Consider the following 13,964-nt stretch of genomic DNA (forward strand, 5'->3'; position numbering starts at 1 on the left):
AGGCCAATGGTGACTTTAAAACAGTTACAGAGTTTAATGGCTGTGATAGGAGAAAACTGAGGATGGATCAACTCCACAATACTAACCTAAATGACAGAGTGAAAAGAAGGGAGCCTATACAGTGAGGGAAAAAAGCAGATTTTTTATGTTTGCCCACTGATAAAGAAATTATCAGTTTATAATTTTAATGGTAGGTTTATTTGAACAGTGAGAGACCGAATAACAACAAAAAAATCCAGAAAAAAGCATGTCAAAAATGTTATACATTGATTTGCATTTTAATGAGGGAAATAAGTATTTGACTCCTCTGCAAAACATGACTTAGTACTTGGTGGCACAACCCTTATTGGCAATCACAGAGGTCAGACGTTTCTCGTAGTTGGCCACCAGGTTTGCACACATCTCAGGAGGGATTTTGTCCCACTCCTCTTTGCAGATCTTCTCCAAGTCATTAAGGTTTCAAGGCTGACGTTTGGCAACTCGAACCTTCAGCTCCCTCCACAGATTTTCTATGGGATTAAGGTCTGGAGACTGGCTAGGCCACTCCAGGACCTTAAATAAAGGTGAAACAAACATTTTAACTAACACCAGGCTCCAAATCAAGACACCCTTGAACAATATTTTATGAAGAGGATCCCTTATCTGAATTGAGACTGCCAACATGTCTACCTGCAAAATACATTTTTTTTCTTCAGTTCTACAATTATTATTTCCTTATATTTTCTTGCTACGCTACAGTATATTGTATAAACAAACCTTACAATAGGTGGCCTAGCCAGGAGAGCAATTCCAGTGTGTCTGCCTATTAGGCCTTGTGTTAAGGTACTACTGTAAATAATTACATTCTAAACACAGCATCATAGCATTTTTGTGTTCGTTATGATTTATGGTGAACATGAACTACTGTATCCAATGAATGCCTTGCCTTACAACTTATTAACTTGTGCCTCATCCAAGACTTACTTCCTGTGACTAATTGTGTGTGTGTCTGTGACGTGTCAGAGGAAGTGTGCTGGTCTGGTCTCTATGTTAGGCAGCAGACATGGCCACCACATCGCTTGGTTGGATGAGGAGGGCTTTTGGGGATAGGAGGAGGCGGGGGAGGAGGAGGGGGAAGAGGGGTAGTGCGTTCATGGAGAGGAATGGACAGCTTAATTAATAACCACTGTCCCCTTTCACCATGACCCCAGCCAGTCACACATACTCTTCCTACAACCCCAGACATTCAGATGCTCATTAGCAAATATTGATGGTTCTGTACTTTACGTGGAGATCAGAGAGAGGGTGAAGGCTGGGACTAGACTGGATTTACACAGGGGAAATCCACACTGAGGAATAAGGTAAGGACGAATGATAACTCAAACATGTATCACGTATAGCGAGCTGTAAAAAAAAAAATACTTGTCATAACTGGTGAGAGGGATAGGTTGACTCGTTGTGTAGGCTGACAAACTGGCCTTGGCGCCCTCGTTGGGATCTTCATGTGGGCTGTGGTTTAATCTCTGGAGAAATTAGCCCTGAGTAATTCATTAAAGCTATGTCAGGTAAGATTTATAAATCCAATGGTTCATATCAGTGGTTGGAACTGAAATTATTTTCCAATCGTGTCATTCTAAACAGAACCATACATTTCTTTGTTCCGTTCCACTGTTCTGACCAGAAAAAAAACAGTTTTGAACCCCCTAAAAAGTACCAATTTATATTGTTTCTTTTTAAACCGCTGAAATTGACATTTTATACATTTAGCTCAACATAAAATTACTTCACCAATCTGTGCGGATAGAGCAGCTTGATATAGAGCAGGCAAGCTATAGTTGTTTACAAGCATTGGACAGATAAATGTAGGGCGCAAGATGCCACTGGAATATTAACGAACGTAGACCAATACAAAATGGCAGACAAGATAACATAACCAATACTGCCTGAGTGGTGAATACAATGAAGTGCCAGATAAAGTGGGAGTAATCAGGGAAGTGATGAAGTCCAAGTGTGTCTGATGATGAGGCGCAGGAGTGTGTAATGAAGGTTGCCAGGTGTACGTAATAATGGGTTGCCAGGACCGGTGGTTAGTAGACCAACGACGTTAACACAGAAGAGGGGGAGCAGATGTGACAGTACCCCCGCCGACACGCCGCTCCAGCCACAGGATGACGACGGCCAGGAGGACAGTCCCGAGGGCATGGAGCAGGTTGGTCCAGATGGCGAAGGTGGAATTCTCTGATTATGTTGTCATCAAAAATGGCATCCACCAGAACCCAGCACTGCTCCTCTGGACTATACCCCTCCCGGTCCACCAGGTACTGGATCTGACCCCACTATGTCCAGGGGAGGCGGAGAGGTGTCATGGGGGACGGCATTAGCCAGGGGACCAGGAACCACCAGCCTGAGGGAAACATGAAAAGAGGGTCCGGTAGTTAGTGGGGAGCTGTAATCAGTATGTTACCTCATTGACCCTCCAGAGGACTTTGAATGGCCCCACAAACCGTGTCTCAGTTTCCAGCAGGGCAGGCGGAGCAGGAGGTTCCTGGTGGAGAGCCGGACGTGGACAGCTTTCCAAACCGCCTCTGCATGCCGGAACCACTCGTCCGCCGCAAGAGCGTCTGCCTGGCTCGGGGTCCACAGAGCCAGGGCCGGCGGGTACCCCAGGACGCACTGGAAGGGAGACAGCCTGGTAGAGGAGTAACGAAGTGAATTCTGGGCGTATTCAGCCCAAGGAAGGAATCGGGCCCACTCACCCTGCCGGTCCTGGCAGTGACTCCTCTGGACCCTCCCTAGCGCCTTGTTCATCCTCTCCATCTGACCGTTAGATTGAGGCTGGTACCCGGAAGTGAGGCTGACCGTGACCCCCAGCTTCTCCTTGAAAAACTTCTATACACGTGATGTGAATTGGGGACCATGATCGGAGACAATATCCTCCTGATGGCCATAGTGCCCGGAAGACCTGCTGGAACGATGCCTCTGCGACCCGGAGAGCAGTTGGGAGACCAGAGAGAGGGATGAAACGGTATGAGTTTGAGAATCTGTCCACAACCACCAAAATGGTGGTGAAACCATCAGAGGAGGGGAGACCAGTGATGAAATCAATGGACAGATGAGACCAGGGACGCTGAGGCACAAGAAGGGGAAGGAGTTTCCCTGCTGGAGAGTGCCTGGGAGATTTAGATTGAGTACATACTCAACATGAGTTGACATAGTATTTCTCAGAAAGGGATTGAATGTTGCGGGTGATAACTGGGTGTCCAGTGGCGAGGAATGTGTGTGCCCCGGTCAGCAACCAATCTCTGATCCCCGTGGGAACGTAGATGCGTGCCGGAGGGCAGGTGGCAGGAGCGGGTTCTCTCCCCAGAGCCTGGCGGATGTATACATCTACGTCCCAGAACATGAGGCCAACGATACGGGAGGACCAGTTGATGGGCTGGCAGACACTCACAGGGCCCTCTACTGACATGGAAACACAGGGTGCGGGAAAGCAGGTCCTCCGACATCCTGGTCTCCAGGCGGTAATCCACCAGGAGATGATGGGATTATGGACTTGGAGCTACGGGAGACCAAGGATGACTTTGTGCAAGGGTGCGGAGGTGGTGCTTGGGTCCCATGGTGAGAAGCTGTGACTGTGAGTAATAGTACCGGATCCCAATGGACGCAATGCTTGGACTGGAAATGGAGAGGAGAGCGGGTATGAGGTGATGTGCAGGGAGGAGGCAAGGGCCTGGTCAATAAAATTCCCCGCATCACCGGAATCCACTAGAGCTGTAGAAACAATAGATGAGGGACAGCCAGCTAGTGAAATCGATACTCACGCCTAACCCAGGAAACGGATGATCACAGGGCCGTCCCTCTGCTCTCATGTATTCCGGGTTGAGACGTACCGGACACCATTGGAGCTGGTTCCCCTCCTGGCCACAATAGGGACAGAGCCCTAACTGTCTCTGACGGTGTCGCTCAGCCGCGGGTAGGCGTATGGCCCCTACCTCCATGGGTTCAGGCTCTGACTCAGAGCGGTCAACGGAGGACGGAGAGAGGCGATGGGGGTGCCGACGCTCCCGAAGAAGGTCTTCCCCAAACTGTTGCCACAAAGTTGGAGGCACAGAATCATCTACAATGTCATTGTATGCTGTAGCATTAAGATTTCCCTTCCCTGGAACTAAGGGGCCTAGTCTGAACCATGAAAAACAGCCCCAGACCATTATTCCTCCTCCACCAAAACTTTACAGTTGGAACTATGCATTGGGGCAGGTAGCGTTCTCCTGGCATCCGCCAAGCCCAGATTCGTCCGTCAGACTGCCAGATGGTGGAGCATGATTCATTACTCTGGAGAACGTGTTTTCACTGCTCCAGAGTCCAATGGCGGCAAGCTTTACACCACTTGAGTAAAAGTAAAGATACCTTAATAGAAAATTACTCAAGTAAAAGTAAAAGTCACCCAGTAAAATCCTACTTGAGTAAAAGTCTAAAAGTATTTGGATTTAAATATACTTAAGTATCAAAGGTAAATGTAGTTGCGAAAACATAAGTATCAAATGTAAAATTATAAATCATTTTTAAGTCCTTATATTAAGCAAACCATACAGCATATTTTTCTTGTTTTATTTATTTACGGATAGTCAGGGGCACGCTCCAACACTCAGACATCATTTGTAAATGTGTGTTCAGTGAGTCCGCCAGATCAGAGGCAGTAGGGATGACCAGGGATATTCTCTTGATAAGTGTGTGAATTGGACCATTTCTGTCCTGCTAAGCATTCAAAATGTAATGAGTACTTTTGGGTGTCAAGGAAAATGTATGGAGTAAAAAGTACATCGGTTTTTTTTTTTGGAACATTGTGAAGTGAAAGTAAAAGTTGTTAAAAATATCAATAGTAAAGTACATATACCCCAAAAATCTACTTCAGTAGTACGTTCAGATATTTTTACATAAGTACTTTACACCACTGGAGATTACATGGCTCTGTGCTCGATTTTATACACCTGTCAGCAACGGGTGTGGCTGAAATAGCCGAATCCACTCATTTGAAGAGGTATCCACATACTTTGGTATATATAGTGTATCTACTTCAATTACCTCTCATTGTGTATTTATTGCTCGTATAATTATTTATATTTTCTTCTCTGCATTGTTGGGAAGGGCCCTTAAGTAACATTTAACTGTTAGTCTACACCTGTTGTTTACGAAGCATGTGACAAATAACATTTTACTTTATTTACTAGACTATGCTTCGGAAGGGGATGTGCAGGTAGCCTACACATGCACACACACTGGCAAATAGTTTCATCTGGCAGGCAGATACTGGAATTAGTTTCTGAGTGATAGAGTGAGGGCTTTGCATAGGCGCTTTGTTGAATTTTTTTGTGGAAAGTATAGGTCACTTTTGTTACCAGTTCTGATTCTGTTCCTCATAAAAGGTATTTATTTTCTGTGTTTCTGTTCTGTTCCCTGAACCGGTTCCAACCCATGGTGCACATGGTGATTTACCTCCTCTCTGTTCACTGCAGCCTGATGTCAGTTAACGCCACCATGGGAACTGCTAGTCAGTGATTGATTCAGGGAGTCCATGGAAAAGATTGGGGAAAGGACTGTGTTTATTTTACTGTGATAATAGAGGAATAGAATAGCACCTGTGTTCTGCACAGGAACAGACCTCATTCAGAGGGGTTGGGTTAAATGCGGAAGACACATTTCGGTTGAAGGCATTCAGTTGTGCAATTGACTAGGTGTCCCCATTTCCCAATACAGAATGTAACCTAAAGACAATAATTGAGTAGTGTTCAGTGTGGTTATGGTTACACCAAAAGGGAAACAAGACACGAGACAAGGTCCTGAGGAAATTACATTACATTACATTTTCAGTGGCTTTATGCAGCCAATCTAACCAAATGTAACCAGCGAAACACAAACACAAACTGAAATGAAATTATTTGACAATGCATGCTATTGTATTATACACAGCCTGTTATAGAAAGTAAATGTTGGCCTTCTCTACTTTTATGCACCATTATTTTCAGCAATTCATTATCAAGCACAGTAATTCAATAAGTATTGGATTATCCAATGAGGTGTTTTGAGGAATTAGAATACTATAATACTGGGAACCTCAATTTGCGGCTTTCGTTCGTTCCAGTAGCCAAGAGACTTGGAAGTCTGTCAACGCAAGACTACTGTATAGTAAACACTTTAAGACTACTGTATAGTAAACACTTTAAGACTACTGTATAGTAAACACTTTAAGTGGATGGCAAGTGTACTCCACCACAGTAGGCTACTTCACTGTTAATAAACCAAGATAGCTTTGCCCAGCCCATTAGTATTGTATGGTCCCTTCCAGAATTTCAATAAGCACCTATCTTACCCCTCTCTTTCACCTCCTACGGGGTACACCCAGGATGTCACCTCACCTTGGCCTGTATGGAAAGAGGACCTGTCAGGTGTGTTGGTATAAAGTACTTAGTACCTGAGACTTAATTACTGTACATTGATAGGGGGCAGTCAGAGGGTAATACTGTCTTACCTGGTCAACGGCTATTGTAGCACTGGGGAGAGTTGCGAGGGAGGTCCCATATACTGTAAACACAGAGGAGGGATGCATTCCATTGTTTTGCAGTAGGTGAGGAGTTTCTTTCTTTTAATAGGATGAATTAAGCCATTTACATTACTTCATAAGAATTGTAGAGGTATGGCCATTGTTAAATTTGGATAAATCTGCAAATATCATAATTACCATCATGTAAAATAATGCATTGCCAATGTATACAGTGCCTTCAGAAAGTATTCATACCCCTTGACTTATTCAAAATTTTGTTGTTACAACCTGAATTCAAAATGTATTAAAAAGAATAATAATCTCACCCATCAACACACAATACTGTCACGGCTGTTGAAGGAGGAGGACCAAGGTGCAGCGTGGTATTCTTTATTTAAGATGACGCAGACAAAAACAATAAACACTACAAACAAACCGTGAAGCTAAAGGCTGTGCCCTAAACAAAGTCAACTTCCCACAAAGAAAGAAGGGAAAATGGGCTACCTAAGTATGGTTCCCAATCAGAGACAACGATAAACAGCTGTCCGTGATTGAGAACCATACCCGGCCAAAACATAGAAATACAAAAATCATAGATAACAAAACATAGAATGCCCACCACAAATCACACCCTTACCAAACCAAATAGAGACATAAAAAGGCTCTAAGGTCAGGGCGTGACAGTACCCCCGCCCCTAAAGGTAAAGGTAAAGGTCAAAGCGTGACAAATACCCCATAATGACAAAGTAAAAATGTGTTTTTAGAAATGTTTGCAAATGAAATACAGAAATATCTTATTTACAAAAGTATTCACACCCTTGAGTCAGTACTTTGTAGAAGCACCTTTGGCAGTGATTTCGATTGTGAGTCTTTCTGGGTAAGTCTTTAAGAGCTTTCCACACCTGGATTGTGTGTGCAACATTAGCCCATTATTATTTTCAAATTTCTTCAAGCTCTGTCAAATTGGTTTGTATATCATTGCTAGACAACCATTTGTAGGTCTTGCCATAGATTTTCAAGTAAATTTAAGTCAAAACTGTTACTCGGCCACATGCACTGTCTTCTTGGTAAGTAACACCAATGTAGATTTGGCCTTGTGTTTTAGATGATTGTCCTGCTGAAAGATTAATTAATCTCCCAGTGTCTGGTGGAAAACAGACTGAACCAGGTTTCCCTCTAGGATTTCGCCTGTGCTTAGCTCTATTCTGTTTATTTTTATCAGAAAACATCTCCGTAGTCTGTGCTGATGACAAGCATACCCATAGCATGATGCAGCCACCACCATGCTTGAAAATATGGAGAGTGGTACTCAGTAATATCTTGTATTGGATTTCCCCAAACATAACACTTTGTATTCAGGACAAAAAGTAAATTATGACTTTAGTGCCTTATTGCAAACAGGATACATGTTTTGGAATATTTGTATTCTTTATAAGTTTCCTTCTTTTCACTCTGTCAGGTTAGTATTGTGGAGTAACTATAATGTTGTGTTCCATCCTCAGTTTTCTCCTATCACAGCCAATAAACTCTGTGACTGTTTTAAAGTCATCATTGGCCTCGTGGTGAAATCCCTGAGCGGTTTCCTTCCTCTCCGGCAACTGAGTTAGGAAGTACGTCTTTATCTTTGTAGTGACTGGGTGTACTGATACACCCTCCAAAGTGTAATTAATCATTGCCCCATGCTCAAAGGGATATTCAATCTCTGCTTTTTTTACCCATCTACCAATGTGCATCAAAGCTGGGACCGAAAGAATGAGAAACAGCTTCTATCTCAAGGCCATCAGACTGCTAAACAGCAATCACTAACTCAGAGAGGCTGCTGTCGACATTGAGACCCAATGACTGGACACTTTAAAAAATTGATCACTAGTCACTTAAAACAATGCCACTCTAAATAATGCCTCTTTAATAATGTCTACATATCTTACATTACTCATATCACATGTATATACTGTATTGAGACGCGATCACTGGACACTTTAATAAATGGATCACTAGTCACTTTAAACAATGCCACTTTAAATAATGCTACTTTAATAATGTTTACATATCTTACATTACTCATATCACATGTATATACTGTATTTTATACCATCGACTGCACCTTGCCTATACCGCTCGGACATCGCTCATCCATATACTTATATGTACATATTCTCAGTCATCCCTTTAGATTTGTGTGTATTAGGTAGTTGTTGGGGAATTGTTAGATTACTTGCTAGATTTGTGTGTATTAGGTAGTTGTTTTCAAATGGTTAGATTACTTAGATATTACTGCACTGTTGGAACTAGAAGCACATGCATTTCGTTACACTCGTATTAACATCTGCTAACCATGTGTATGTGACCAATAAAATTGGATTTGATTTGATTTGAATGGGTGCCCTTCTGCATTGGAAAACATCCCTGGTCTTTGTGGTTGAATCTGTGTTTGAAAATCACTGCTCGACTGAAGGACCTTACAGATAATTGTATGTGTGGGGTACAGAGATGAAGTGGTCATTCAAAAATCATGTTAAACACTATTATTACATACAGAGAGAGTCCAAGCAACTTAGTATGTTACTTACATTTTTACTCTTAAACTTATTTAGGCTTGAAATAACCAAGGGGATGAATACTTATTGACTGAAGACATTTCAGGTTTTCATTTGTAATTAACATAAAAACATTATGGGGTATTGTATGTAGGCGAGTGGAAAAAAAATCTCATTTTAATCCATTTTAAATTCAGTATGTAACACAACAAATCGTGAAAAAAGTCAAGGGTTGTGAATACTTTCTGAAGGCTAAAGAGTTGTCCATGAGGTATTTAACACCAAGTAGCTTAACGAAATGTCAAAACTAACACTAACATTATGTCTGGGTGTATCTTAGTTTTCTTACAGGATTGGACTGGAAAGAACTTTCTTAATTCCCTCCTTGTGTCTTGGCCAATCACACCATCTTTACTCTGAGCTGAGCTGAGGTTCTGAGCTGAGGTCCAACCAGATTTGTGAATGAATGAGTGGGTGGGCCACAACGTCAATGTGGTGGGACTACTACAGATCCCTCCCAACGATGGATTCCCACTGTCTGAGAGCTCACACTTCTTTGGTGAGCAACCTCCAATGACTAGCCTGGTCCCAGATCAGTACTGTATGTGCTTCATCCAACTCCTCTGACTATTTTTGTCATGCAATACATAATATGCAGTGTACCATATTTTTTTTAACAGTATATGCATATGGCATGCCAATGATATGGGAGTTGGCACATGCAGATCTGGGATCAGGCAATCGAGTTGACACCTATGACACACATTACCTCTCAGTCAGTTGCAACCAATCACAGGCCAGATGTGAAAGTGACTTTACACATTACCAAAACAACTACGATATTGATAGGCAGAAATGTGAATGTCAAGTTAATAAGTAACCATGAAAACCTTTGCTCCCCTTTGTCATTCCTGAGTCAGTCCTCAAGCAAGCACAAAACTGTTCTGTTTTAGGACTATTGAACCAGCATTTTAATTGAGAATTTCCTTTTCCGAAGACAATAGAGGGAGTTATGCTGAAGTAGAAGAAGTAACGGTAAGAGTAGAGCCACAGAGGGGGATTACTTTTCAGTTGGTCAGAGAAAGAAAGAGGGATAGAGAGGGAGGGAGAGAGACAGACAGAGAGAGAGAGAGAGAGATGGAGAGAGAATGACAGAGAAAGGGGAGGTTTTTATTGTGGATGCTCTGAGAGACCCCGAGATGGCCATGGTCCAGATCAAACCTTAAGGAGGTCAGTGTCTCACGCCTGTCGATCGTGTTGCGTCAGTTTGGGTTATGTGTGTTATCAGATGAGTTTAGATTAACTCAACACTATAAAACTGTACGGCTACATTCCAGCTGTTTTTTGTTGTTGCCCAGTATGTATTTTTACCTTAATGTATTTTAAAGAATAAAAGTGAAATTAAGGTATCGAAATGGTTCAAATGCTAGCTGACGTCTAACCAAGGGTTCACGCTTACAAAATAGGAATATAATTATTACTGTATATTTTATGTAGATAAACCTGATGATAAAGCATTTCTGAAATATAGAAATATGTATAATATAAGTAGAAATAAGTATAGATACAGTGGGGAGAACAAGTATTTGATACACTGCCGATTTTGCAGGTTTTCCTACTTACAAAGCATGTAGAGGTCTGTAATTTTTATCATAGGTACACTTCAACTGTGAGAGACGGAAGCTAAAACAAAAATCCAGAAAATCACATTGTATGATTTTTAAGTAATTAATTTGCATTTTATTGCATGACATAAGTATTTGATACATCAGAAAAACAGAACTTAATATTTTGTTACAGAAACCTTTGTTTGCAATTACAGAGATCATACGTTTCCTGAAGTTCTTGACCAGGTTTGCACACACTGCAGCAGGGATTTTGGCCCACTCCTCCATACAGACCTTCTCCAGATCCTACAGGTTTTGGGGCTGTCGCTGGGCAATACGGACTTTCAGCACCCTCCAAAGATTTTCTATTGGGTTCAGGTCTAGAGACTGGCTAGGCCACTCCAGGACCTTGAGATGCTTCTTACGGAGCCACTCCTTAGTTGCCCTGGCTGTGTGTTTCGGGTCGTTGTCATGCTGGAAGACCCAGCCACGACCCATCTTCAATGCTCTTACTGAGGGAAGGAGGTTGTTGGCCAAGATCTCGCGAAACATGGCCCCATCCATCCTCCCCTCAATACGGTGCAGTTGTCCTGTCCCCTTTGCAGAAAAGCATCCCCAAAGAATGTTTCCACCTCCATGCTTCACGGTTAGGATGGTGTTCTTGGGGTTGTACTCATCCTTCTTCTTCCTCCAAACACGGCGAGTGGAGTTTAGACCAAAAAGCTCTATTTTTGTCTCATCAGACCACATGACCCTCTTCCATTCCTCCTCTGGATCATCCAGATGGTCATTGGCAAACTTCAGACGGGCCTGGACATGCGCTGGCTTGAGCAGGGGAACCTTATGTGCGCTGCAGGATTTTAATCCATGACGGCGTAGTGTGTTACAAATGGTTTTCTTTGAGACTTTTGTCCCAGCTCTCTTCAGGTCATTGACCAGGTCCTGCCATGTAGTTCTGGGCTGATCCCTCACCTTCCTCATGATCATTGATGCCCCACGAGGTGAGATCTTGCATGGAGCCCCAGACCGAGGGTGACTGACCGTCATCTTGAACTTCTTCCATTTTTTTATAATTGCGCCAACAGTTGTTGTCTTCTCACCAAGCTGCTTACCTATTGTCCTGTTGCCCATCCCAGCCTTGTGCAGGTCTACAATTTTATCCCTGATGTCCATGCACCCTCTCTGGTCTTGGCCATTGTGGAGAGGTTGGCGTCTGTTTGATTGAGCGTGTGGACAGGTGTCTTTTATACAGGTATCAAGTTCAAACAGGTGCAGTTAATACAGGTAATGAGTGGAGAACAGGAGGGCTTCTTAAAGAGAAACTAACAGGTCTGTGAAAGCCGGAATTCTTACTGGTTGGTAGGTGATCAAATACTTATGTCATGCAATAAAATGCAAATGAATTACTTAAAAATCATACAATGTGATTTTCTGGATTGTTGTTTTAGATTCCGTCTCTCACAGTTGAAGTGTACCTATGATACAAAATTACAGACCTGCAAAATCGGCAGTGTATCAAATACTTGTTCTCCCCACTGTATATGCAGTAAGTACAGGGCTGGCAGGTAGCCCAGTGGTTAGAGCATTGGTCCAGTAACCAAAAGGTTGCTTGATTGAATCCCTGAGCTTGAACAAGGCCGTTAATTAACCAACTGTTCCTAGGCTGTCATTGTAAATAATAATTTGTTCTTAACTGACTTGCCTAGTTACAGTAAATAAAGGTTAAAAAGTACTATATCTCTTTGGAGATAGTTAGTTAGCCCAAGCTGTCCTTTCAGTCTTTTATTGCAGTGTTCTGTGAGAGCGTGAGGTTAAAGGTAGACTCAGCGAAATGATGTTGCCACAGATATTGAGATGAGCTACATGCATACTTTGCTCTTACAGTCCCACACAGAATCTGCGCATGTGCATGGGTTAGCTTCATGCTGTTACAGTGTGGTAGCCAGCACACCAAAACAGTGGAGAAGTTGAGCCTCGTGCTTCAACGCTCTTAGTTGTTGCAAATATTGACCCACTATGCTGTTTACTTTTTGCATCTACGTCATATCGCTGAGTCTACCTTTAAGTTTTGCTGGGTTTATATGTGTAGATTACTATCCCCTGTTATGTTAACGTTTAAAAACTCAAATTAAGTCACTATCTAATACTACTTTAGCTTCTGCTGGGAAGTGTTTTTTGTCTGATCAGATAAACGGTTTTGTTGTGACTCACTATGCTTGGGAAAATACAGGACTAATTGGCTTGGGAAATGTGTAGCTATTGTGGCTTTTCTGAACAATGCTAAAAAAATGCTGACTTTTTATTGGCTATAAAAACTCTACATTATTAAAATCATCAGTTTATTGCATACTTCTATTCAGTGATACTCTCATTTAATCTATGCCTCTTTCTTTTCTCCATCCAGATATTCTGTCAGAACAAGGGAGCCCTCTGCTCCAAGACCAGGAAGTCTTACCCTTCACCAGCTATCCCAGCATGCAATACCCCTCGGTGGAGCCCTCCCCACCATACTACTCCAGTCAGAACTACTACCCCCAGTACAACGCTGATGAGTGGTACTCACCCACAGGGATGTATGAACTGAGGAAAGGACCCCTAGAGGGCACTTATAATGCTGAAATGGAAGAGGCGTCCACCATAGTGCCTGCGGTGTGCAATAGGACCCGGCACACATCCCACACAGGCAGTGTCAAAGGGGAGGAGCTGTGTGTGGTGTGTGGGGACAAGGCATCCGGGTATCACTATAATGCTCTCACCTGTGAGGGGTGTAAAGGTATCAAAACATGATACAAAAATTGTCACACGCTTTGTAAACAACAGATGTAGACTAACAGTGAAATGCTTACATACGGGAACATCCCAACAATGCAGAAAGACAGAAAATACAGAAATAATAGAAAAGTAATAGCACAAACAAATAAAAGTAATATTAAATACACAATGAGTAATGTTAATTTTACTATGTACACTGGGTACCAGTACCGAGTCGATGTGTAGGGATTTGAAGTTATTGAATTATATCTACGTTGTAGAATAACAGTGAAGACATCCAAACTATGAAATAACACATATGGAATCATGTACAGTTGAAGTCGGAAGTTTACATACACCTTAGCCAAATGCATTTAAACTCCGTTTTTCACAATTCCTGACATTTAATTCTAGTAAAAATTCCCTGTCTTAAAAATTCCCTGTCCAGTTAGGTTCACCACTTTATTTTAAGAATGTGAAATATCAGAATAATTGTAAAGAGAATGATGTATTTCAGCTTTTATTTCTTTCATCACATTCCCAGTGGGTCAG

At 42.3% G+C, this 13,964-nt stretch overlaps 1 protein-coding gene across 5 annotated transcripts in view; it reads left to right on the top strand.

The window, feature by feature from the left end:
* Window positions 1–1,185: 1,185 nt before the first annotated feature.
* LOC115134108 (bile acid receptor-like) overlaps window positions 1,186–13,964 on the top strand; it is a 32,196-nt gene continuing 19,417 nt past the window's right edge. For 3 of the 5 annotated variants that reach the window (XM_029667760.2, XM_029667759.2, XM_029667761.2), the window contains exons 1-3: window positions 1,186–1,340; window positions 9,395–9,613; window positions 13,066–13,434. In XM_029667760.2, coding sequence (XP_029523620.2) covers window positions 9,517–9,613; window positions 13,066–13,434 — 466 coding nt within the window. In that variant the 5' untranslated portion in view covers window positions 1,186–1,340; window positions 9,395–9,516. The other 2 variants (XM_029667762.2, XM_029667763.2) reach the window with 2 other exon arrangements.

Source organism: Oncorhynchus nerka, linkage group LG9a, assembly GCF_034236695.1.
Source record: "Oncorhynchus nerka isolate Pitt River linkage group LG9a, Oner_Uvic_2.0, whole genome shotgun sequence".
Classification (NCBI taxonomy): Eukaryota; Metazoa; Chordata; class Actinopteri; order Salmoniformes; family Salmonidae; genus Oncorhynchus; species Oncorhynchus nerka.